Raw genomic sequence first — 26,978 nt, 5'->3', positions numbered from 1 at the left:
GTGACTCCCCTCCTGTTGGGATCGAAACAAGCAATTGGGCGGACTGTCTGTAGGGCTTTGTCCGCTCCACGTAAAAGGCCAATGCTCTCTTACAGTCCAAGGTGTGCAAATTGTCTTCATCAGGGCGGGTATGAGGACGGGGGAAAAAATGTTGGCAAGACAACTGAAAGGTTCAGATGGAACTCCACCACCACCTTCGGCAAGAACTTAGGGTGAGTGCAGAGGACTACTCTGTTATGATGAAACTTAATATAAGGAGCATGCACTACCAGGGCTTGGAGCTCACTGACTCTACGAGCTGAAGTAACAACCACCAAGAAAATGACATTCCAGGTCAAGTACATCAGATGGCAGGAATTCAGTGGCTCAAAAAGAGCTTTCATCAGCTGGGTGAGGACGCTGAGATCCCATGACACTATTGGAGGTTTGACCGGGGGCTTTGACAAAAGCAAACCTCTCATGATGCGAACAACTAAAGGCTGTCCAGAGATAGGCTTACCGTCTGCACGATAATGAAAAGCACTAATTGCACTAAGATGAACTGTTACGGAGTTGGTCTTGAGACCAGACTCTGATAAGTGTCAGAGTCATTATTCTTTCAAATGTATGTTCATTTTCTCCAAGGACAAGCAGGTTGCTTGTTCTCACGACTGGGGTATCCCTAGCCCCCAGGCTCACTCAAAACAACAAAGAAAGGTCAAATGTTGCGTTTCCCGACAGCAACTACCCTTCTGTTGGGATCGAAAGAAACAAACATTTGGGCGGACTGTCTGAAGGGGCTTGTCCGCTCCACATAGAAGGCCAATGCTCTCTTGCAGTCCAATGTGTGCAACTGACGTTCAGCAGGGTGGGTATGAGGACGGGGAAAAATGTTGGCAAGACAATTGACTGGTTCAGATGGAACTCCAACACCACCTTTGGCAAAAACTTAGGGTGAGTGCGGAGGACTACTCTATTATGATGAAACTTAGTATAGGCTACCAACACTTGGAGCTCACTGACTCTACGAGCTGAAGTAACAACCACCAAGAAAATGACATTCCAGGTCAAGTACATCAGATGGCAGGAAGTCAGTGGCTCAAAAGGAGCTTTCATGAAGCTGGGTGAGAACAACGTTGAGATCCCATGACACTGGTGGAGGTTTGACTTTGGGCTTTGACTAAAGCAAACCTCTCATGAAGCGAACAACTAAAGGCTGTCCAGAGAAAGGCATACCATCTGCACGATAATGAAAAGCACTAATTGCACTAAGATGAACTCTTACGGAGTTGGTCTTGAGACCAGACTCTGATAAGTGTAGAAGGTATTCAAGCAGGGTCTGTGTAGGACAAGAGCGAGGATCTAGGGCCTTGCTGTCACACCAGACGGCAAACCTCCTCCATTTGAAAGAGTAACACTTCTTCGTGGAATCTTTTCTGGAAGCAAGCAAGACCCAAGGAGGCGAAGTTTACGCCCTCAACATCCAGGCCGCGAGAGCCAGAGACTGGAGGTTGGGATGCAGAAGCGACCCCTCGTTCTGAGTGTTGGAAAACACTCCAATCTCCACGGTTCTTCGGAGGACAACTCCAGAAGAAGAGGGAACCAAATCTGACGTGGCCAAAAAGGAGCAATCGGAATCATGCTTCTGCAGTCTTGCTTGAATTTCTGCAAAGTCTTCCCCACCAGAGGTATGGGAGGATATGTGTACAGAAGGCCCTTCCCCCAATGAAGGAGAAAGGCATCCAACGCTAGTCTGTCATGGGCCTGAAGTCTGGAACAGAACTGAGGGACCTTGTGATTGATCCGAGTGGCAAAAAGATCCAACGGGGGGGTGCCCCACACTCAGAAGATCTTGCGAACCGCGCCCGAGTTGAGCGACCACTCGTCAGGTTGCATTATCCTGCTCAATCTGTCGGCCAGACTGTTGTTTACGGCTGCCAGATACGTGGCTTGGAGAAGCATACCGTGCTGGCGCGCCCAAAGCCACATCTGGACAGCTTCCTGACACAGGGGAAGCTCCAGTGCCCCCCTGCTTGTTGATGTAGTGCATGGCAACCTGATTGTCTGTCCGAATTTGAATAATTTGATTGGACAGCCGATCTCTGAAAACCTTTAGAGCGTTCTAGACCATTCACAACTCCAGAAGATTGATCTGAAGACCCGATTCCTGGAGGGACCAAACTCCCTGGGTGTGAAGCCCATCTACATGTGCTTCCCACCCTAGGAGGGATGCATCTGTTGTCAGCACTTTCTGTGGCTGAGGAATTTGAAAAGGACGTCCCAAGGTCAAATTGGATCGAATCGTCCACCACCGAAGGGAATTGTGTAAGTCAGTGGACAGCTGGATCACATCCTCTAGATTCCCTACAGCCTGATACCACTGGGAAGCTAGGGTCCATTGAGCCGATATCATATGAAGACGAGCCATGAGAGTCACATGAACTGTGGAAACCATATGGCCGAGAAGCCTCAACATCTGCTGAGCTGTGATCTGCTGAGCCGCTCTGGCCATGGAAACAAGAGACAGAAGGTTGTCTGCCCTTGCCTCGGGGAGATAGGCATGAGCCACCTGTGAGTCCAGCAGAGCTCCTATGAATTCAAGTCTTTGAACTGGAAGAAGACGGGACTTTGGATAATTTAGAACAAACCCTAATAGCTCCAGGAGTTGAATAATCATCTGCATGGACTGTAGAGCTCCTGTCTCCGAGGTGTTCTTTACCACCCAATCGTCGAGGTAATGGAACACATGCACCCCCAGTCTGCATAGCGACGCTGCAACCACCGCTAGGCACTCTCAGTCTGCGTAGCGATGCCGCAACTACTGCCAGGCATTTTGTAAACACCCTGGGCGCAGAAGCGAGACCAAAGGGCAGCACACAATACTGGAAGTGCTGTGTTCTCAACCGAAATCGAACGTACTTCCTGTGAGCTGGGAGTACCGAGATGTGAGTATAGGCATCCTTTAAGTCCAGAGAGCATAGCCAATCGTTTTCCTGAATCATGGAAAGAAGGGTGCCCAGGGAAACCATCCTGAACTTTTCTCGGACTAGGAATTTGTTCAGGGCCCTTAGGTCTAAGATGGGACGCATCCCCCCTGTTTTCTTTTGCACAAGAAAGTACCTGGAATAGAATCCCAGCCGTTCTTGCCCTGGTGGAACGGGCTCGACTGCATTGGCGCTGAGAAGGACGGAGAGTTCCTCTGCAAGTACCTGCCTGTGCTGGAAGCTGAAGGACTGAGCTCCCGGTGGGCAATTTGGAGGTCTGGAGATCAAATTGAGGGAGTACCCTAACTGAACTATTTGAAGAACCCACCGATAGGAGGTTATGAGAGGCAACCTTTGGTGAAAAAATTTTAACCTCCCCCCGACCGGTAGATCGTCCGGCAAAGGTACTTTTATAGCAGCTATGCTCATCCGGAGCCAGTCAAAAGCCCGTCCCTTGCTTTTATTGGAGAGCTGCAGGGGCCGACCTGGGTGCACGCTGTTGACACGAACGAGAGCGCTGGGGCTGAGCCTGAGTAGGCTGTCGGGAAGGTGGAGTGTATCTACGCTTATTGTAAGCATAGAAAACATTCCTCCTTCTGGGTCCGATTGTCCAGGTCAGAGGCACATAGCCATGAGAATCTGCGCATCCTTCAGCAGCGGACCTGGATGCAACATCAAAAGTGTCATAAGCGCCCCTGGACAGGAATTTATGACACGCCATCAGATGCCTGACCACCTCCTCAAAAAGGCCTGGCATGCTCCATAGGGAGCTTGTCCACCCCAATTCCGCCAGTTGCTTCACATTGTTCCGCATATGAATGCTCGTGTAGAGCTGGTAAGACTGAATTTTGGACACGAGCATAGAGGACTGGTAGGCCTTCCTCCCAAAAGAGTCCAGGGTTCTAGATTCTCAACCTGGGGGGTGCCGAGGCAAAATCCCTAGAACTCCTGGCTCTCTTGAGAGAGGAATCCACAACCATAGAGTCATGAGGTAACTGCGTCCTCATCAACTCAGGTTCTCCGTGAATCCGATACTGGGACTCAGCTTTTTTGGGATTTGTGGGATAAGTTAATGGTTTCATCCAGTTCCTTTAGCAATGTCTCCTTAAGGACATTATGCAAAGGACCCGTGGATGACTCCTTAGGTGGCGAAGGATAGTCAAGGACTTTCGAGCATCTCAGTACTGGGCTCATCCTCAGTACCACAGGGAATGGAACAGCCACAGACATTTCCCGGACAAATGAAGAGAAAGAAAGACTCTCCAGGAGAGAAAGCTTTCTTTCTGGTGAAGGAGTGGAGTGGGATCAGACGGAAGACCACAAGACTCCTCAGACGAGAAAAATCTGGGATCTTCCTCTCCCCCCCCCCCCCCCCCCCCCCCCCAGGCATCCTCCTCGGTGTCGGGGAAAAGTTCTCAAACTGAAGTCCGAAACCGGGCCTGTCTCGACTCCAAGGAACCACGTCTTTGATGGCGACCTTGAGAAGTCGACTCCCGTGCTGGCGGTGATGAAGCTCCCTCCAACGACGTTGAGTCAACCTGGGTGGCAGCCGAAGCCGCAAGCGACACCGGCGTAGGAGACCTCACCACGGGCAGAGAGCCAGCTGGCGCTTCCATGAACGGTACCAAGGGCGCAAGCACCCCCAGCACCGGCACAGACTGATGCATCAGCCCTTCCAGAAGGCATGGAAGGATTGCTCGAATGCACTCGTCCAGAGTGTCTGCCGGGAAAGGCTGTGGGACCAGTGTAGGAGTCGGAGGCAGAATCTGCAGAGGGCCAGGAGGAGGTACCGGGCTGTCCAATGATTGATGCACCGACACCTCTTGAATGGAGAGGCGAGCGGTCCTCCTGGCGTCGACGCTTCTCGAGTGCCAAATACTTCGACGCCCCGGAGCTCCCGATACCATGTCTGGAAGGAGACCGATGGCGATGCTTCTTAGCCTTCGTTCAAGGCATGGCATCGGTACTCCTCGGTACCGACAAGGAGGACGTGGAATCCACACGCCTCCTCGGGGTCGAGTCCGAAAGAGGTCGGTCCCAATGGGCCTGCACAGAATGAGCCGTCGAGACAGATGGAGACCCACTCGATGGCTCACTGCTCCCAGCATGTGGTGGTCTCCGGACAGCCATTACCTGTGCTCCCGATGTTGATGCCATTTCCGGTGCCGACATCAACGATGCCGACCTCGGTACCGCTGTTGACGTTAAAGTGCCGGGCAAAGCTCCAAACAGACAGTCCCGCTGAGCTTGTCTCAACGCTTGTGTTCGCTTTTTAAGGCTGAGACACAACTTACATGAGTCTGGGCGATGGTTGGGCCCAAGGCACTGGATACATCACGCGTGGGGATCGGTACCTGAGACTGCCCAGCTGCACCGACCGCACTTCTTGAAGCCACTGGGAATCCTCGATGTCATGGACGGAAAAATAGCGGCGGCGAAGTCTAAGTTTTCGATGGTGCCAAAAAAGGGCACAAAAATGAGAAGCGCATACGCACAGCCTAAGAGGGCCGCAACGGCAACGAAAAGAAACTAAAGAAGGGACACGAACCTAAAAATATAAAAGATACTTTTTTCTTTTTTTTTCTTTTTTTTAGAAACAGCTCAATCAGAGCAAAAAAAGAAACGAAGGCTCTTTTCACAGGGGCACAGAGAGAGACCGAAAAACAGCCGCTCCCTTACCGCTGAAAGAAAAAGACTAAGCAGGACTCTCACACAACAGGCGGGAAGATGGCCGCACATGCACGGTGCACGTGCTCGAAGGCTCTAGCAAACTTTTGTTGCTAGGAAAAATGCCGTTCTTCGGGGGCTGCCGTGGACGTCACCCAGTCGTGAGAACAAGCAGCCTGCTTGTCCTCGGAGAAAACACTTTTTCAGGGAATCTTTTCTGGAAGCAAGACTCGGGAGACACCCTCTGAAAGACCCAAGGAGGCAACTTCTAAGCTCTCAACATCCAGGCCATGAGAGGCAGAGACTGGAGGTTGGGATGTAGAAAACACTCCAATCTCCACGATTCTTCGGACGACAACTCCAGAAGAAGCGGAAACCAGATCTGACGAGGCCAGAAGGGATCAATCAGGATCATTGTTCCGCAGTCTTGCTTGAGTTTCAGCAAAGTCTCCTCTACTAGAGGTATGGGAGGATACGCATACAGAAGGCCTGTCCTCCAATGTAGGAGAAAAGCACCTGACGCTAGTCTACCGTGGGCCTAAAGTCTGAAACAGAATTGAGGGACTTTGTGATTGATCTGAGTGGCAAAAAGATCAACCGAGGGGGTCACTGCATTGGTAGGCACCTGCATCGTCGCCAGGCACAAACTGGCGTCAATGGCACAAACCTCCAGGATGGGCTGAGGTGCCTCCCTTTGGTATTGTGTCCTGAAAGGTGCTCCCAGCATCTCCTGGAGTATGGCCAGGATCCACTCCTTGACGACAGGCATCAGAAAAGACTGGGACAGTGTATGGCAGCAGCCTGGGAATCAGTCGGTGCTAAATCAGAAGCGGGGTCCTGGCCGTGGAGACTGTCATGGCAGCACCGCATATATGGAGTGGGAGCGCTCCTCCCAGCGCAGATGCTTCTCGGGTGTCGGCGATGCCAATGCCCTGGAGCTCCCGGCACCTTGCCTTCAGGAGGACTGATGTGATGCTTCTCGGCCTTCACCCGATGCACAGCACCGTGGTACTTCAGTGCTGACAAGGACATTGCCGAATCCACACACTTCCTCAGTGTCGGGTCTGAAGCAGACTGATCTTGGTGCTTGCTACCATGACCCGGTGTTGAGGCAAGTGGAAACTTCCTCGACGTCGGTGCACTTCCAGTGTTCAATGCAGCTCTAGCAGCCATGAGGACCAATGCTTCTGATGCTGATGAATAAGATTTGGAAGACTCAAAACGTTTCTATTGGGCCTTTGTCGACTTGCATTCGTTTCTGCTTTTTTCAACAGACAGAAGCATCATGATTAGGGTCTGAGCAACCCAAACACCAATTGTGGAGGGTCCATGCTGGACATGACCCTATTACTCTGGATACTACGCTTAAAGCCACTGGGAACTTTCTGGGACATCAAAAAAAAAAAAAACCCACAACAATTGAGGCAAAAATCAAACTGCTCAATGATGACAAAAAAAAAAAAAAAATGATCCTCACAAAGAACTCTCAGCCAATGTTCAGACCTAAGCAAGCCTCAGAGCCAGAAAAAAATAAAGAAACTTCAAAGTGCCACAAAAAATTAAGGCAATGATACCCAAAAAGGGGAAGGAACAAACAAAAAGAGTAATGAAAAAAAGGGGATATACCTGCTGCAGGAAGAAAAGAAAAAAACACGTTAAGGAAAGCTCAGAAAATGTGACTTCTCTGTTCCATAAAATGAACAAGACCTGCTGGTTCCAAGCAATCACACTGGGTGGAAAAGCACTTGTGCATGCACAGTGAGACACTGCCAAAAGCTTCTTAAAGATGTAGAACACTGGGTAGTGTCCGCATCTGCGCCAGTCAAACGATGTCACCCATTTGTGAGAAATGTTGTCCTGCATGTCCTCCGAGAGCATCCCTTGTCTCGCTACACTGAATTCTACTTGTGCAGCAATCGTTAACCAAATTGCTATGTTTAGCTTTTAAGATTATATACGTTATTTGTCCTCACTATTTACTTGGTTTTTAATTCTCCAGTAACATACGTATTCTTCACATCAATACACACATCAGTTTCAACTGGTGCCAATTTCAACAGCTAGAAAATTATGCACTGGTTTACTGGTGTGGAATTATCTTTCGTTGGAACTTTGCACTGAAACATATTACCAACAATTTAGAAACCAACTTAAGTTCTGGGGTTTTTTGGTTTGTAAAAACAAGAGACAAACAAACAAAAAGTGTTGTATACTTTTGAATTTAACGTATAATTTTAGTATACTTGTTTTGTTTGGAAAATGTAATGCTCGGGGCAATTTCTCCAAATGGGTTAGTTTTGTGCATGGGGAAAAAACAATGGAGTAGGGTATTCGATGGTTCTTCCAACGCAAAACCAGAAAACATGAAGTTCAATACAGTACAAAATTTACTGTAGTGAATGCACCCTCTAAGACTCGCCACAGTGCCCACTTTCAGCGTTTCTGCCTGCTTCACAGCATATTCTTCAATTGAAGGTATAAACATCTCTTCACAAGTTTGGGAGCCACTGGAATTAGGACTTATTCCTTTATCAGTTTTGTCTGACCAGAAATTGAATCTGTTCATTGGACCTAGGGGTTGGTATTCCTTCTTACATTCACACAGTCCTTGTGTATAGAAAATCAAGATGTATCAGTTTCTTCTTGGCGCTATCACGGGCTCCAAGTTGTCTTGACAAACACATTTCTGGTGTGATAAAAAGGATTTTTCTTGTTGCATCAAGATTTGCTCAGTGAGATGTTACTTGGGCTTAGCTTCGGTTCACACTCTTCTCTATGCTTTTGTCCTATCACATATTGATAACACTATTTATGCTGGTCTTCCTAAATTTCAATACCCAGTGTACCGGAATGTAACTCACCTTGACCTACTACTGAAAAAAGTGTGAGAAAAATCAAAATAAATAAATAAAATGATGACATTTACAAACTCTTCAAAATTTGGCAGCAAAAATACTTCTTACGGCTAGCTGTTTTGACTCGGTCACCCCTCTGCTTTTTAAACTTCATTGGCTGCCCACTTTTTTGATGTGTTCAATCCAAAGTTCTTCTTTTGACTCAAGAAATTCTTCACTCTGGAGAACCTTCTTATTTATCTGTGCCCCATGAACTTTATCTTACCACAACATCACTTTGTATTTGTTCACATCGGAGTCTGCAAACGCCTCTCTGGTACTATGTAAGCCACATTGAACCTACAAATAGGTGGCAAAATGTAGGATACAAATGTAACAAATAAATAAATATTTCTCAAGAGTTTGACACCCTCCTGGATACACTCGAGGCTGCACACTCACAGATTCCCAAGATAGGCAAAAATGCTGAAACATGGCACCGTGGTGAGTCACAGGTGCATTCACTACAATAAATGTTCTACTACACTGAACTTCATGTTTCCTGGTTTTGTGTTGAAAGCACTATCGGATACCCTACTCCTTTGCTTATTCTCTATGTCTTTTCGTAGTGGTGTCTTTGTTCCTCCATCTTTGTGAAGTTTCCCCATATGTTAGTTTTGCTCATACCATGACAGGAACGAACCTAAGCCAGGGATATGTGGAGGATGACCTCAGTCTCTCGAATTTACTGCTGCTTGCCATAGTACTTGCATTGTGCCAAAGAGCTTCTTTCTGGAGTTCATAAAATGTAACATGAAAAGGCAACTTATCTAGATGTGCTTGGAAGTTCTTTTTGAACAAGCCTGTGGCACCCAAATTGATGGGAAATATTTCGGCATCTTTCTGCCATATTTTCTTGGTCTTGTACTAAAAAATGCAGTCCTTGAGGATCTTCCCCCTCGCCACATGATTCACCAAGTAATCACTTGAAGCTGACATTTCTATAAATCAATGCCATTCTGGTGTTTTTCTCTTTTACCACTATATCTGGTTTTCTGACATCAGCCGGGATGCGGATGTCCAGTGATCATAACCTCTTCGTTTTCCACAATTCTCTTAGGGTTATGATCTCGGTGCATTTCCAGTACAGTGATGTTGTAATGTTTACAGAGTTGAGACGTGTCACCTTATTGTGCCTTTCAGTATGAACATTTTCTGCCATCAGCACTACGCAGGCAGCCACGAGGTGAGTAACTGTTTCTAGCTCTTTCGTACAGAAACTACAGATGTCTGTTGCACCAGTTTGTTTCAGTGTTTGCTGTAAACCATCTCATCCATAATCCGCTGTTCTGGGATGAAATTATCAATTGCTCTATGAGGACTGATCCAAGATGGCGTTTTGAAACGGACGTGCGCTGCAGCAGCTCCTGATTACCAGTTGGTATCCTAGAACCTGGGTTTTCCTTAGAACCAGCAATGGGGAAAAGGAAAGGGAAAACTAACGTGCTCACCTCCACGAGCCAGGTAGAGTCTTCCACCATGCGAAAGGCAACCCTGGATGAGATGGTAACCCCCGATGAGCACCTTGATGAAACTTTATAATTTGCCTTGGCAAAAAATAAGTTTACTACAGAAGTTTTTTCTTATATTGTGGCTGTCCGTTTCGACAGGCAAGCTGATTTTCAAAGATTTCACACATCCGTTCAAGGAGACATTGGACACGTATATATTTCACATAGTCCATTTCTAAACTCTGACCCAAGGCAGGTGTTAACGCCGAACCACGGCCCATGTCGGGTCACCTATCAATAAATACTCCTGTTGTCTCAGTCTTGAAGGCCCAGTGTTGCTTTTTTTCTGTGTATTTTCTATGTATGCTGTTTACCCTCTCTGTTTGGTTTGTTTTTTCCTTAGAACCAGCAATGGGGAAAAGGAAGGGGAAAACTAACGTGCTCACTTCCACAAGCCGGGTAGAGTCTTCCACCATGCGACAGGCAACCCTGGATGAGATGGTAACGCGAGCACCGGGACCCCTGATGAGCACCTTGATGAGACCAACAGAACATCGGGAACATAGTATAGAGGGAGTTACACTGAGTCCTCCCTCGTTTACAGCCCCCCCTCCCCCGAGACCCAGAGGTGTAATAGTGGCGTCGGAGGAGCAGCAATCTGGTGCACCCGAAGGCCCCGTAGCTATTTCCTCTCCTGTGGGAACAACTGATTTGCGAAGACGAGGTTTACATTCCCTGCCCTCACTATCGCCTTCACAGGATATTCCTTCCAGAGGTAACGGAGAATGTGTGAAACCTGCTGTAGTTACACTAGAGAGTCTATGGGACGCAATACAGGGATTGAATTCTATTTTGCAGCAGATCTCTGTTTCCACTCGAGGAGAAATGGTGGAAATTAAACAAACTCAAGATCAGTTTTCTGGTAGGCTCGAGACTCACATTACCAAAATAGAGGTAATTGAAAATGAAGCTCAATCTTTTAAGAATTTTGCATTGATAGTTTCAAAAGATAAAAATTTCCAAACTCGAAAAACGAGTATTTAGAAAATCAGATTAGGAGAAATAACTTAAGACTATTGAATTTTCCTAAATCACCTCTAGTTTCTGCAGTAGAAATGTTTAAGAAATACCTTATGGAAGTTTTACATATTTCATCTGATAATTTTCCACTTATAACAAGGTTAGTGCAGCGGGTTGCAGACCTGGGGAACCGGGTTCGATTCCCACTGCTGCCTGATGGTGAGCAGTGGGTTGAGATCCAGGGGAACCAGGTTCAATTCCCTCTGAAGCTCCATGTGACCCTAGGCAAGTCACTTAAGCCCTCCATTGCCCCAGGTACAATATATAACTTAGATTGTGAGCCCATTAGGGACAGTGCAAAGTACCTGTAATAAAAACTGTAAACCGCATAGTTTCCTCAGGGATCAATTGCAGTATATCAAGTACTATAAATAAATGTTTTTGTACAGTTAATTTGCAAGGATGGTATACGGGAGAGAGAGTCCCTACATGAAAACATAAGGATGAAATCGGAGGAAGTGACGTCACGCTAGCAAATGGAGCGGTGAAAACGGAGCTCCCGTCTACCAGCTTTAAAATAGCGACTTTATAGCAGTCCAACCCCCGTGGGACAAGCGGAAACTGCCGCATTCGGTAGTGGAAAGTGCATTGAGCCGAGAGATGTCGCAATCCAAAGTTAAAACGCCAGATTTAGCGGCCTTTTCCTACCAGCAAAAAGCTAAAGCGGATGGAATAGTGGCGGAAGAAGATGGCGCCCATGCGTCGACGATGGCAGAGCAAGGTCTGGAATCTCCACGAGGCGAGCTATCGATCGACAGAGCGGCGGCAGAGCCTGAAGTGTGGGAGAAATTGTGCACGTGGTTCCAAGAAATAAAAACGGAGCTGAAGGAAATGCGCAAAGACTTTGCCCAATTAAGTACGGAGCTAAGAGGGGAAATATCAGAACTGGGCAACCGAGTAATGGAGATCGAAAATGGTCAGGAGGAGCAAATAGAAGTGAACAAGGCAGTGGAACAACAGCTTGGGGAGCGAAAATCAGAAGCTCAATACCTCATGGATAAAATTGAGGATTTAGAGAACCGGAGCAGGCGCTCTAATATTAGAATACGGGGGGTGCCCGAACTGCCAGAATTCAATGACTGTGAGGAAATAGTGCAGTCTATAGCAGCGCAAGTTCTATCCACTGAAGACCAGCCCTATGACAAAGCAAGCATTCGCCTTGAGCGCGCGCACCGTGCATTGGGCGCCAGGAGACCAAACCAGCCAAAAGATATAGTGGCTTACTTCACGGACTTTAAAATAAAAGAAGCAGTGATGAAGAAGGCGCGATTAGAGAGCCCCGTGCAATGGGAAAACTACCCGATTGAGCTGTACCAAGATATATCGGCCATAACCCTAAAACGTCGGGGAGAGCTGCGTCCGCTAACAGCGCAACTTAGAGAGGAAGGAGTGCCCTATAAGTGGCAATACCCCTTTGCCTTAACCTTCTTCTGTGAAGGGAAGCAGAGGAGAGTGATATCACTTGAGGAAGCACAAGAGTATATGAAGCAAAAGGAGGCAACGACTGACCCTCGACCCAGCGCGCAAGGAGAAGCAGCACGCGATAGGAAACCCAGGTGGCAAAGGGTATCGCAAGGACGAGGTCGCCTAAGGAGACAGATGTCTGGAAAGCAACTCAACTCGTCAAAAGGAAAATGAAAGGAGTGACAGGACATCGTGATAGCAGACTGAGCGGCTTTATGGATAAATGGTGAGCAAGCCAATCCACGGGGGTGGAATTTTGGAATAAGCTGAGGGACAAAAGGGAGACGTGACTCCTCTCAGCAATAGACATGCCTCAAGTGAGATGTGGGCCATGTCTTTTTTGGCAAGGAGGGGAAGGGGGGATGGGGTGGGGTTATTATCTAAGTATCTGGTGGTTGCTGATTAAGATAGCATATAAGGGAGGTCAAAATAGTAAATGTTTAATTGTGTAACTTGGAATGTTAAGGGCCTTAATTCCCCAATGAAGCGCAAGTGTTAAGAATGAAAAGTGATGTACTTATGCTGCAAGAAACACATTTAAAGCATTGTTATAAGAAATTGCTGGTCCATAGGAGGTATCCCATAATAATACACTCTGTAAATAGTCAAAATCATAAGAAGGGGGGTGTGCTTATGGCATTTATGGATACGCTCCCCTGGGAAATTATCAAAACAATAACGGATAGGGAAGGCAGGTTTCTGTTGGTGGTGGCCTCACTGTATAATACACTGTATACATTTGTCACACTATATGCACCTAATGAAGGACAGGGTGAGTTTTTGGAGGGAATTGAGCAAAAAGTGCAACAGCATGTCCAGGGGCAGCTGCTGATGGGAGGGGATTTTAATCTGACAATAGATCCTCTGGTGGACAACTCCTCGGGACAAGCGACATATGCCAGGAAAGACAGAGAGGTTCTGGGCAGCTTTATGAAAAGATGGGGTTTGACAGACCTATGGAGGGCAACACATATGCAGGATAAAGATTTCACATTCTACTCAGCAACGCACAACTCCTACTCTAGGATAGATATGTGGCTGGGGGATGGGGTAGTGGCTAAAGCCATGCAACAGACACAGATAGGAATACGTACATGGTCCGATCATGCCCCAGTCCTCCTAAGGTTACAGACAGGGAGAGTAGTAGGGGGACAAAGATATTGGCGACTAGATGAGGCACTGCTAAATGACCCAGAGAATGTGGGGAAGATTGAACAATATATAAAAGAATATTTAGAGTTTAATGATGTAGGTGATATCAGCCCAGCGAGCCTCTGGGAGGGTATGAAGGTAGTGGTGAGAGGGCAGCTTATTGCCCTTAAAGCGCATCTGAGGAAAACCAAAGAAGCCAAGGAGGGCGAGCTGAGGGAACAGATCCAACAGGCAGAGAGAAAGCATAAAGCCGACCCAGGAGATAGGGCAGTAATGACAGAGCTCCATAAAACCAGATTACAGCTAAATGAGCTACAGATGGCGGAGGTGGCCCACCAATTGCAACTGGTGCAACAAGAATATTATGAGATGGGAGATAAAGCGAGTAGATTATTAGCAAACAAGTTGAAAAAGCAGATGTCTCGTAATCAGATCCATGCTTTAACAACCAACCAAGGCCAGATTGTAACACAAACAAGTGACATTCAAGCTACTCTGCATGAATTCTATACGAGTCTATATAAGTCAGAAATGAAGGTGCCCCCTAACAATATTGAAGAGTTCTTGCAGGGGATAGAGATACCTCAGTTGTCACCAGGGGAAAGGGACACATTGTCGGCGCCCATAGGGTTAGAGGAGATTAAAGAAGCGATCAAAGCCCTACTACAGGCTAAGGCTCCTGGGCCAGATGGGTTCCCCGCTAAGATTTATAAACTGTATGCTAGTATTTTGGCACCACTTTTGTTGAGGATTTTTCAAACATTTGATCAAGCGCCAGAATTGCCATACTCATGGAGATTGGCTGCGGTAACCCTCCTACTTAAGCCCGGAAAGGACCCGCAGCAATGCGGGTCTTACAGACCAATATCCCTTCTAAATGTAGACTATAAAATATTCACAAAAATTCTAGCCACTAGGATGCAAAAAGTACTCCCTAAACTCATTCACTCGGACCAGGTAGGTTTCATAATGGGGCGACAGGCCTTTGACAACACTAGATGTTTGTTGCACTTACTCCAACAAATGAGAGAGGAGCGTGAGCCAGCTGTAGTGCTGTCAGTCGATGCGGAAAAAGCGTTTGACCGCGTAGAATGGCCATTCCTATTTGCAATGCTACAAAGAGTAGGGATTGGGGGTTGTTACCTGAAGTGGCTGCAATTGCTATACAAGACCCCATTGGCGGTATTAAAAGTCAATGGTTCCTATTCAAAGCCGCTTGAACTCCAAAGAGGCACAAGGCAGGGCTGTGCAGTTTCGCCATTATTGTTTGCCCTAACAATTGAACCACTGGCCTGTATTATAAGAGCGGATACAGGAGTAAAGGGAGTAGTTCGCGGACAGAGGGAGCACAAACTAATGCTGTTTGCGGATGATGTGCTGATGACATTGACTAACCCTGAGTCATCGGTGCGGCGAACTATAGAACTAATGGCACAATATGGGGAAAGGTCGGGCTTTAAGGTGAATATTACCAAGACAGAGATACTTAATATCACAGTACCTGACCAAGAAATGGGGCGGATGAAGGAGGCATTTCCGTTTGTGTGGGCCAAAAAATCTATTAAATATCTGGGGATACAGATTACTCCTAAAATAGAGGATCTCTATGAGGCAAATTTCCCGATGAAAATAACAGAGTTAGTAGCTGAACTGGATAGGTGGGAAGGCCTAAATATTTCATGGAAGGGTCTTATTAGCGCCGTTAAAATGATGATGCTGCCTAAACTGTTATATTTGTTTATGGCGCTCCCTATTCCTATCCCTCGCAGTTTCTTTGCACGCCTCAATAGAAAGTTGTTTGCGTTTATTTGGAGAAAGCGGCCCCCACGGGTGAGGCGAGCTATACTATTTCAACCATTAGAGAGAGGTGGGATGGGAGTCCCCAATTTCTTTCTTTATTATCAGGCGGCACAATTGAGAATCCTGGCTGATTGGCACCCAGCAGCTAATAAAAAATGGCTACATTGGGAAAGGGCATGGCTGGGGATGAGGGAGGTGGGGGATCTCTTGTGGATATCCAGTAAAGAATTGGGGAGTATAGGGCGCAGAATGCCCATTGGACTTAGCCACATTTTATCCACTTGGTGCCAAATTAGGAAACAGTGGTTCCCGGAACGTACATATTTTCATCAGACAGGGATATGCAGGGCACCAGGCTTTCCTTTAGGGGCCACTGAGATAGCCTTTAAACACTGGGCACGGGCGGGTCTTCACAAGCTGGGCCAACTATGGGATGATGATAAGATAATAAGCTTTGCAGAGCTACAGGAGGAATATGGATTGCAGGCTAGAGATCAGGTGTTTTACTGTTGCATACGTAACTACCTCCAGACCAAGGCCCGAGAAGAACTGGAGCTGGGGGAAACATCTTTGGAATTGGCGATGGGGAAAGGAGGGGGAAGGGGAAGTATCTCACGCATATATCTAGCATTACTCCAACATACAGACCCCCAAGGAACATATATCAATAGATGGGAGGGAGTATTGCAGGGTACATTCTCAAAGGAGTGTTGGAAAAGGGGTTATCGCTATCTTTTTAAACCCTCTATGGCCCAAAATGCAATTGAAAATGGATTTAAAATTTTTTACTGGTGGTACTATACGCCAGATAGATTACAGCAAATATACCCAGAGACGTCAGGAGACTGCTGGCGACAATGTGGGGCTAGAGGCACGTTTATGCATATTTGGTGGGAATGCCCCAAGATAATAGAATTTTGGAAGAGTGTGATAGCAATGATAACGACAGTACTTCAATGCCCCTTCCCCTGCAAGCCGGCGAACTGCCTCCTTCACTTCAAGCCAGCCTCAGCGAAAGGACCCCAGCACAAACTAGCCATACAATACCTGGTGGCAGCTAAACTGGTTATAGCCAGAGAATGGAAAAGCCCACAGCCACCTGAAATGAGACTGGTTGTGCAAAGAGTGGACTTCCTATACCAGATGGCAAAGCTGACGGCTATGAGAAGAGGGCGAATGGGAGCCTTTAGCAAAGTGTGGCAACCATATGAACATTTGCATGAACAGACAATAGCACCACCATGATACGGGGGGGAGGGGAAGTGAGGGAAGGGAATACTAGCAATAAATGGCGTAAAATTGTAGCGTACTGTTATGAGTGATAAGATGTAAAAATGTGAAATGCGTTGTATAACTGAAAATCAATAAAAACAGTTAAAAAAAAAAAAAAAAACATAAGGATAAAACAGTGAGACAAGTAAAACAATGAAGATGAGCCAATTTGCAGTACCAAGGAGACTAATGTGTCAACCAGCGTCCATAGCACAGAAAGTGACTTGACACGGCCGTGTTTTAGCAAACAATGCCTGCTGATCAGGAGTCATGCAATTCTAAGAGTGTCACAAACAAGGCCTATATTGTTTTCATCTGTTTTTGAGTGTGACCTCTTGTTTAGCATGAGTTAACCAAGGTTTGATTTTTGATCATTGTTCCACCTCATTTGGTCAGTGACACTCTAGTTAAACTACAACCAGATAGCTATTATCAACTCTTTATTCATGCTTGTATCCCACAATTATCCAAAAACGAGTTTCAATTCAATGTGGCTTATATTTAACAGATGTTAAAGATTACATTGATTCAATTATAATTTCTTTCCAATATGCTGGAAGAAATAAAACACTTTTCCCCAGCTATATGCAAGTAAAGACTCAAATCTGATTCTAAACAGACTCCAAGAATTTATGCCTCCTTCTTTAAAGATAGGACAAGGTATAGGACAAGGTCATTTAACTTAAGCTGCACTGGCACTACTACATCATCAAAAAAGTCACCATCAATCTAACTTTATTGAAGAAAGAAAACATGCAGGTTCTGGAAGTGGCACTCACCCATGTCCAGATGGGGCAATGAAGTACAAGCAGCAGTGAACCCGGGTATCAGGGATCTGCCGACGATTTACTCGGGATTCTGCATTCAAGAAATCTTCAAACTTGCTGTCAATGTGGTTGATCACCGGCTGCCAACTAGACAGAGACAAGTCAGTTCCTGTGCTGCATTTCTCAGCAGTCACAATGCCTTAAGAGCAGAGGATAGTAATAATAAACAGTTAAGTGTTCTTGAAAATAATTAGTTCCAACACTTTTCTGCATCTTTGCTACACATAGAACTAGTGACAGAGGCTTGGCTCATCTGCACAGGGACTAGGGACAAAAGAGAAGTTAATGGTAGAGGTAGAAGGGCAGGAGATACAAAGTAGATTCACAAAATTTTCAGCAGAAGTGCGTTTCTGCTGTGGAGCTTCAAGACTATTGTATGTGACCAGGAATGAATCTGTAACAGTCACTGGGTAGTTCAGCAGCCTTTACAGAGGTTATCACAAACTAAGGTGCCAGTTTTAATCCAGAATCACATTTGAGTACTAAAACGGTACTGCAGAACAGGAAAAAAACAGAACAAAATAGCTTACAAAAAATGTCATGTCTGTAACTAGTGAATCACCCAACATGCAGCCTTTCATCAACTGAGGATGTTTCATTTAAAACGTATGTTATGTCCAGTTGACATTAAGAGTGTAATTCAGGTGATGGTTTGGTCAAAAATAGATTACTGTAACTCTCTCTGTTTGGGTGTTCCAGAGTATAGGCTTAAAGTGTTACAAATTGTAAAGAATGCAGCTGCTAGACTGTTTGCTGGCATTTCTAAATTTGAACATATAACATCAGTGTTGAAACAATTTCACTGGTTGCCTGTGAAATACAGAGTACATTATAAGGTTCTAACTCTCATTTATCAAGTGGCTCATAATAAAATGCCAGGGTACTTTGGTCATGTTTTCACTCTGTTTTCATCTGGAAGGTCTTTAAGATCTGACTTAACTAAATGTCTGAATTTGCATTTTGTATCTTCTGTGCATTATGCTACTACCAGAGAATGAGCTTTTTCAATTCAAGGAACGCTTATGTGGAATGCCCTGCCTGGCCAGTTGTGTATAAGTACTAGCATTCAACAATTTAAGAAACTGTTAAAAACAGCTTTTTCTACAAGCCTTTTTCTAATAGACAATGCAGGTTTGGAGAGTTTATGATGTCATCACTTCATGTCATGTATATTAATGAAGATCTATTTTTGTTATTTTTTATTTTTGGCATTTTAATATGTATGTTTTTATGGAAACCGCTTAGTTTATAAGCGGATTAAAGTGTTTAAAATAAAATTAATTAAAATGGCTGTCAAACTGACCTCCCTCGACAAAAGTGTGAGTGAGCATGGTTCCATGACAGGCACATTTATCTGGATTAAGAGGTGTTCCCAAGGACTTAGTATGGATAAATTCTGAAAAGAACATGGATAGGTTCAGGTTTCAAACTGGGTACACATTTCCCAGCAGAAAATTCTGCCCAGCCTAAAAGCAGTTGCAGAATTTGTACTCAGGCGGGCAGTTTGAGAATCATCTCCTAAAGGAGCGCCATTTTTATTTGAAAACTGAAGTAACAAAAAAGTAGAAAACAAAACAATGTATCTCAAATGCTGAAATAATCTGAGCTTATAATTCACTGCCATAGCAGCTCAACACTAGACCCTCCCAAACAGCAAAGTTACTTGCCTATTACAGGTGTCCCAAGGACAGCAGACACAGATTACCACAGATGGGTAACTTCATCGGCGGACCCCGACACGGACGGTACACAGCGTTCATAATATTTCTGAAGTTTTTGGTATGCCTGACTGTGCATGCATGTGTGCTTTCCCACCTGCAGGAGCAGCAGTTGAATAGTATAGAGAATTCAACTCCTAGGGGAGGTGAGAGTGATATGGTAATCTGTGTCCTGCTGTCCTTCAAGAACACCTGCTATAGGTGAGTAACTTTGCATTCTCTGAGGACAAGCAGGACAGAAGATTACCACAGATGGGAATCTCTAGCTATCAGGGTCACCAAAAAACAAAAACAAATAACGGTCAATAGGGACGTGCAACAGCAAGGCCAACCAGAGCCAGTATCTCTAAACAACTGCTGTGAAGGTGCAGATATGAAGGTGCAGACTGGAATAGAAACAACTGGGTCTAGGAGTGTGGAGTTGGATTCTAGACTCCAAACAAGTTCTGCAGAAATGTCTGACCAAATTGGCTTTTGTATCAGGTATTTGCTCAAGACAGTAAGAGATGCGAATCTGAGGACTGAAGACCACATTGCAGCGCCACAAATCTCCTTAATGAAGGCCGACCTTAAGTGGGTTACCGACGCCGCCATGGCTCTGGCATTGTAAACCTTAGTATGACCCTCCAAAGTGAGTCCAGCCTGGGCAAAAGTGAAGGGAATGAAGCTGCTACCCAACTGGATAAAGTGCGTTTATCGATAGCTGCACCTATCCCGTTAGGGTCAAAAGAAAAAAAAAGCTGAGTCGGTTGTCTATGGGCTTTAGTCTTATCTAGATAGAAGGCTAAGGCTTGCTTGATATCTAAAGCGTGCAGTGCGCTTTCACCAGGATGGGCATGAGGTTTTGAGAAAAGTGATGGCAGGACAATTACTGATTAAGATGAAACTCTGACACCACCTTAGAACTGTAAACCGCATAGCCGCCTCCACGGACAACTTGCAGTATAGCAAGCACTGAGGATAAATAAATAAATAAATAAACTTAGGACGCATGCATAGAACTACTCTGTTATGATGGAATTTTGCATAAGGCAGATCCGCCACTAGGGCCAGAAGCTTATCGTCTCTGTGAACGGAAGTAACTGCCACCAAAAACAAGACTTTTCAAGGTCAGGTACGTCAGATGACATGAATCAAGTGGCTCTAAAGGACCTTTCATCAGCTGGGGGGGGGGGGGGGGGGGGGGGAGATTGGATGACACTGTAGTCCTATGACACAGTGGGAAGTTTGATCAGGGACTTTGTGCAGTGATGGTAGGTGCAAAGAACCCTTACAGAGTTGGTTTTGAGACCAGACTTAGAGAGGGTGTAGAAGGTACTCAAGAAGCTTTTGCTTAGGAAAGAGAAAGGATCTAGGGCCTTGCCCTCACATTTGAATATGTAATACCTCTTAGTGAAATCTTTTCTTGAAGTCATCAGGACCTTGGAAAAAAAACTCTCAGGTAGTTGACGGGATGCAAATTCTATGCTCTCAACATTCAAGCAGTACGGGCCAGGGCTGGAGGTTGGTATGTAAAAGAGACTCCTTGTTCTGTGTGATGAGGGTCAGAAAACATTCCAATCTCTGAGGTTCTTCAGATGACAACTACAGAAGAAAAGGGAACCAGATCGGCCTCTGCCAGTAAGGCGTGATGAGGATCAGCAGAGTCTTCTCTAATTGAGAGATTGAAGGATACACATACAGAAGGCATTCTCCCCCAATCAGAGGAAGGCATCTGATGCTAGTTTGCCATGTGATCTTGGGCAGTACTGAGGGACTTTGTTGTTGAGATGAGTGGGGGGGGGGGGGGGAGATCCACTGAGGGGATGCCTCACCCTCAGAAGATCTTGCAGGCAACAGCCATTTTGAGAGACCAGTCGTGCAGTTACATCATCCAGCTCAATCTGTCCTCCAGATTGCTGTCTTTCCCTGCCAGGTAAGTGGCTCTGAGTACCATGCCATGGCTGGTGGCCCACTGCCACATACCACCTCTGCTTGTTGAGATAGTGGTAACTTGATTGTCTGTTTGAAATCAGAAAAATGTGGTTCAATCGCTGATCTCTAAAAGCCTTTAGAGCATTCCATATTCTCCACAGCTCTAGGAAACTGATGTGAAGCTGAATCTCTACAGCAGAATCTCTACAGCAGACCAGTGACCATGTGTGTGGAGCCCATCTATATGAGCACCTCATGCCAGGTTGCATGTATGGTCAGAATTTTCTGAGGAGGAATTTGGAATGAAACTCTCAAACTGATCTGAATTGGCCACCAGAGGAGGGATTGCCGCAAACTCTGGGGTGGCTAAGATGGCATCCTTCAGATTCCCCGTGGTCCAACACCACTGGGAAGCCAGAGTCCACTGGGCACCTCGTAAATGGGTGTGACATGCACACTGGAGGCCATGTGGCCTAATCACCTCAACATCTGCCAAACTGATCTGCAGGCTGCTGCAAAACTGAGTGAATTTGCCCTTACTTGAAGAAAGGTAGGCTCAAGCTTCAACCATGTCTAGCAGGGCTCCAATGTACTAAGACTGCTGCACTGGAAGCAAGTGGGACTTTGGGTAGTTGATTATGAACCCCAGTAGCTCCAGCACCCAAATAGTTCTCTGCATTGATTCTTCGGCACCTTCTTTTAATGGGTCCTTTACCAGCCAACCATCCAGGTAGGGAAGTGTATACTCCCAGTATGTGTAATGATACTGCAACTACTGCAACACACTCTGTAAACATCCTGGGAGCGAATGAGGCGCAAAATGACAGAACACAGTACTCGTAGTTGTGTTTACTAAAAATCTGAGATGCCTCCTGTGACTTGGATGTATCTGGATGTAGGTGTAAGTATCCTTCAAGTCCAGAGAGCATAGTCAATTATTTTCCTGAATCATGGGCAGAAGGGTACCCAAAATCAATCACCCTGAACTTTTCTTTGGCCAGATATTTGATCAAGGCCCTTAATTCTAGAATGAGACAAAATCCCCCTGTCCTTTGAGCACTTCCTGATGTTGCGAGCTGAGTTTTGAAGTTCTTAGTGGGTAACTGATGCCAACTGAGGGTGTAACCCACCTAGACTGATCTGAAGTTACAAGGGGCCATCTTTCTTGGAAAAAATTCAACCTCCCTAAAGCCAGTCAAGAGCTCATCCCCTGCTTAGACTGGTAAGCTGGTTGGGATTTTTGGCTTTGCTGTTGGAGCTTGGAGAATGAGGCCTGAGTTTGCTGGTGAGGCAAGTCAAGAAAGCAAACCTATGCCTCAGAGAGTAGTAGGGACCTTTCTGACTTCCATCCAAAAACCTCGGGGAAAAAGCAAGAGAAGTGGGCCAAGACAGAGATTTCATAGTGTCAATCTGTTTAATGATGTCCATGACCTGTTCCACCTTGTCTCCAAAAGTACTTGTCACCTTGGAAAGGGACATCCACCAACTTTTCTTGAACTGCTGGTTTTAGGGCCAAGACACGAAGCCATGACAGTCTGCACGCCACATCAAAAGTTGCCCAAGCTATATGCTTTCAACACTCCTTCTGCTTAGCTGCTAGCTGGTGAAATTCAGTGGCCTGTTCTGGAGGCAAAGTGTCCTCAAACTCTAGCACACTGCGCACCAAGTTCTTCAAGTAAATGCTCATGTAGTGTGGGCAAGCCTGGATATGGGAAATGAGCATTGAACTTTGGAACACTTTACTCCCAAAGACTCCAGAGTGCGAGTATCCCTGCCTGGAGGAGCCAAGGCATAGGAGCTCAAGCTTCTGGCTTTAGAGAGTGGACTCAACCACCATGGATTGATGTGGAAGTTGCAACTTCTCAAATCCAGGAGCCTTCTGGACTCTATGCACAGAGTCCATCTTCTTTGAAACAACTTGCACAGTGAAAGGGGGTCTCCCAATTCTTCATCTCTGCCGTTTCAAGGATCTTGTGCACGGGCACTGTGAGAGATTTCTTAGGAAGGGAGTCAAAGACATCCAATATCTCAGCCCTGGGCTCGTCCTTAATTTCTAATTTAAATGGGATGGCCTCTGCCATCTCCCTCAAGAAGTTGGCAAAAGACAGCTCCTCTGGAGGAGACTGTCTCCTTTCCTGCAGCAGAGAGGGGTCCGAAGGTAGGCTAAGGGATCCCTCCTCCAAGAGGTCCTCGGTTCTATATCAGACCTCCAAGAGCTGACCGATTCCATATCAGCAAAGTCCCCATCACAGAATGTCTGAATGTCCTGGGTAAGGAGCGCCGAGATATTGGCCCCTTTCTGGACTCAAGAGTATTTTCTTTCCCCAATGGGCTGGAAAAGTCCACCACATTGGCCGGTGCCAGCTCCAATGCCTGAGGAGGCACCGGCGTCGATGAGCACCCAACAGCCTGGGAATAGGTTTCCAGGATAGGCAGGGGCAGTACCACAGATGGTACCAGTGCCCTCGATGCCTCGGCATTATGCCAAGCTAGGATGCACCCCAGCTCCTCTTGCAAATGACACGGAGCCGCTCCTTGAGGACAGGAATCAGTAAAGGCAGGGCCGGCACTAGAATGGAGACACAACCTGCAAAGATGTAGAAGCTAAATCAAGACAGGGTCCCAGTTTTGGGGCAACTGGCACATCGACACCGCTTCTATGGAGGTGGAGCAATCTTCATGGCGCAGATACTTCTTGGGTACTGACAAAGCCGGTGTCGAGAAGCTCCTGTCACTGTGCTTTGAAGACAGATGCTGTCTAACACAGAATAGTAAAGGTAGCCTTATTTATCCCTCAACAGATGTTACTGAAATTTGCATGAAGTGTGAAAATTGTTTTAGATGCTATGTCTCCAATCCAGCTAGCCCAGCAGTTTTCCTTTTTCTCGAGTTCCTTGTTTTGAAATAGCTCTGTTTGTGTTAACACAGACTGCACTATCTTCCCAGTTTTGTCAGGTCATATGTATGTCCCGTTCCCCGGTCCTACCTGTGCCTCCGATGGAGGGGGCGTGGATCCGCGAGCCCCGCGACGCCCGGAGTGGCGAAGGGGAGCCGCCGGGAAGCCCAATGCGGTCGCAGGGACCCACAAGCCGCCCGGGCGAGCGCCGGCCGCGGAGAACGGGGCATCGCACCAACCAAGATGGCGGCGCCAGCATCGACGCCTCCAAAGAGCAGACCAGCGCTCAGGCTCCGCCCATCGCTCCCGAGATTGGTGCGCCGGTCCTGAGGCCCCGCCTGGAGAGCGGGCCAACCAATCCCGAGGCCCATTGTCTCCTGGGGTCGGGTTGGTTGGTTCCTCTCCCGGGGAGGGGGCGGAACGGCGCGACATTTAAACCAGGATGCAGGGAAACTCACTGCTTCCGGTTCTTGGTTACTGAAGCCGTCACAGTGAGTTTCCCTGTGCTATCCTGCTCACCTCTGCCTCGGAGACTGTGCCTTCTTGCTAGCCGTCCTGCTAGCCCTCCTGCGGAGACTGTGCCTTCTTGCTAGCCGTCCTGCTAGCCCTCCTGCGGAGACTGTGCCTTCTTGCTAGCCGTCCTGCTAGCCCTCCTGCGGAGACTGTGCCTTCTTGCTAGCAGTCCTGCTAGCCCTCCTGCGGAGACTGTGCCTTCTTGCTAGCCGTCCTGCTAGCCCTCCTGCGGAGCCTGTGCCTTCTTGCTAGCCGTCCTGCTAGCCCTCCTGCGGAGCCTGTGCCTTCTTGCTAGCCGTCCTGCTAGCCCTCCTGCGGAGACTGTGCCTTCTTGCTAGCAGTCCTGCTAGCCCTCCTGCGGAGACTGTGCCTTCTTGCTAGCCGTCCTGCTAGCCCTCCTGCGGAGCCTGTGCCTTCTTGCTAGCCGTCCTGCTAGCCCTCCTGCGGAGCCTGTGCCTTCTTGCTAGCCGTCCTGCTAGCCCTCCTGCGGAGACTGTGCCTTCTTGCTAGCCGTCCTGCTAGCCCTCCGGCGGAGACTGTGCTTTCTTGCTAGCCGTCCTGCTAGCCCTCCTGTGGAGACTGTGCCTTCTTGCTAGCCGTCCTGCTAGCCCTCCTGCGGAGACTGTGCCTTCTTGCTAGCCGTCCTGCTAGCCCTCCTGCGGAGACAGTGCCTTCTTGCTAGCCGTCCTGCTAGCCCCCTGCGGAGACTGTGCTTTCTTGCTAGCTGTCCTGCTAGCCCTCCCTCAGAGACTGTAATCTTGCTAGCTGTCCTGCTAGCCCTCCTCCTAAGATTGTGACTCCAGCTAGCCGTCCTGCTAGCCCTCCTACAGAGACTGTACTTTGGTTAGCCGTCCTGCTAACCTCTCCTTCAGAGATTGTGCCTTTGTGGCTAGCCGGCCCTGCTAGTCCTCCCTTATAGACTGCGTTCTGACTACCAGCCAGGTCAGCCGTCACCCCGCGGTTCCAGCAGTCCTGCTGGCCGCCTGCAGCTGAGGGCTCAACCCTCGGTGAACGGCGGTCGCCGCAGGTGAAGATTGGGGTGCTCGGCTGCCCTCTGGGCCTTGCCGGGCCTTAGGGTACCCAAGGGCTCACCATTCGAGACAGGACAGGAACCGGAAGCCATGAGCTCGCCGACGCAACCTGATCTACGGGACCTGGCCAAGGTACTTCAGCAGCAGCAGGAGCAGCTGAACGCCCTGTCCGGGGCGCTCCAGAACGTGTGTTCTCAACTCTCAACGCTTCAGGTACAGAACCAGGCCGCTGCGGTCCAGGGGCCCGCAGCGGCTCCCCGTTTGGGAGGGTTCCGCACGGGACCTCGGTTCCCTGAGCCGGCTCGATATGATGGGACCCCCGGAGGTTGTCGGGGGTTCCTCAACCAGTGCAACCTGGCCTTCCGGATGCAACCGGAGGCATTTGCTTCGGACCAGAGTAAAGTGGGCTACATTATGGGCCTCTGTGAAGGGAAGGCCCAGGCCTGGGTGGCCCCACTAAACGAACAACAGGACCCCATCTTGGATGACTACAGTGAATTTCAGCGCCGGTTCCGGATGGTGTTCGACCTTCCTGGCAGACCCTCGTCCGTGGCATCGGAATTATTGCGGATCCATCAAGGTGAAGGGACGGTGGCCGAGTATGCTATTCGTTTTCGGACCTTAGCCACGGAGCTGCGCTGGAATCCGGAGTCCTTGATGGCCATCTTCATGGAAGGATTACAAGAATGAATCAAGGACGAATTGGCGGGACGAGAGGTCCCAGGACAATTAGATGCTCTGATTTCGCTCTGCATACGAGTAGATACCCGGTTCCAAGAGCGAGCTAGAGCCCGGGCGGAGCGGCAGAAGTGGGCCCGGGGGACCTTCCGGAGGAGCAAGGGGCCGTCCCCTCGCCATGGGAACCGGGACTCCAGGGAGAATGGGGAGGAGCCAATGGTAATGGGCCGGCAACGGCTGGCTCCCGCCGACAGGCAGAAACGTTTGTCGAACGGTTTGTGCTTCTATTGTGGCGAAGCTGGACACTTCATCCGGACCTGCCCCGCCCGGGCGGGAAACGCTCTCCCCAAGGCACCCTGAGGGGAGGGGTCTTGGGGCACTCCGCTCCCCTACCGGACTCCCTCATAACACTGCCGGTAATATTACGATGGCACGAGACCACGATCCAGACCCGGGCTCTGGTGGACTCGGGGTCCGGGGGTAACTTCATCGGGCTCGAATTGTTGCAACAAATGGGCTGGCCTACGCTCCCGCGGAGGCCCACACTGCGGGTAACCTCCATCCAGGGAACTACTCTGCCACAGCCGGTCACGGAGATCACCCCCTCTTTGGGATTGCAGGTGGGGGAGGATCACCGGGAGGAAGTTCAATTCCTGGT

The 26,978-nt window shown here is 47.8% G+C and overlaps 1 protein-coding gene across 2 annotated transcripts in view; it reads right to left on the bottom strand.

Moving 5' to 3' along the window:
• LOC115470519 (septin-7-like) overlaps positions 1-26,978 on the bottom strand; it is a 343,205-nt gene that overhangs the window by 204,804 nt on the left and 111,423 nt on the right. For both annotated transcript variants that reach the window (XM_030203751.1, XM_030203752.1), the window contains exon 5: positions 17,523-17,657. In XM_030203751.1, the coding sequence (XP_030059611.1) occupies positions 17,523-17,657 (135 nt within the window). The remainder of the gene's footprint in view (positions 1-17,522; positions 17,658-26,978) is intronic.

The sequence above is a fragment of the Microcaecilia unicolor genome, chromosome 5 (genome assembly GCF_901765095.1).
Source record: "Microcaecilia unicolor chromosome 5, aMicUni1.1, whole genome shotgun sequence".
NCBI classification, from domain to species: Eukaryota; Metazoa; Chordata; class Amphibia; order Gymnophiona; family Siphonopidae; genus Microcaecilia; species Microcaecilia unicolor.
This window is presented reverse-complemented; position numbering and strand designations above follow the sequence as displayed.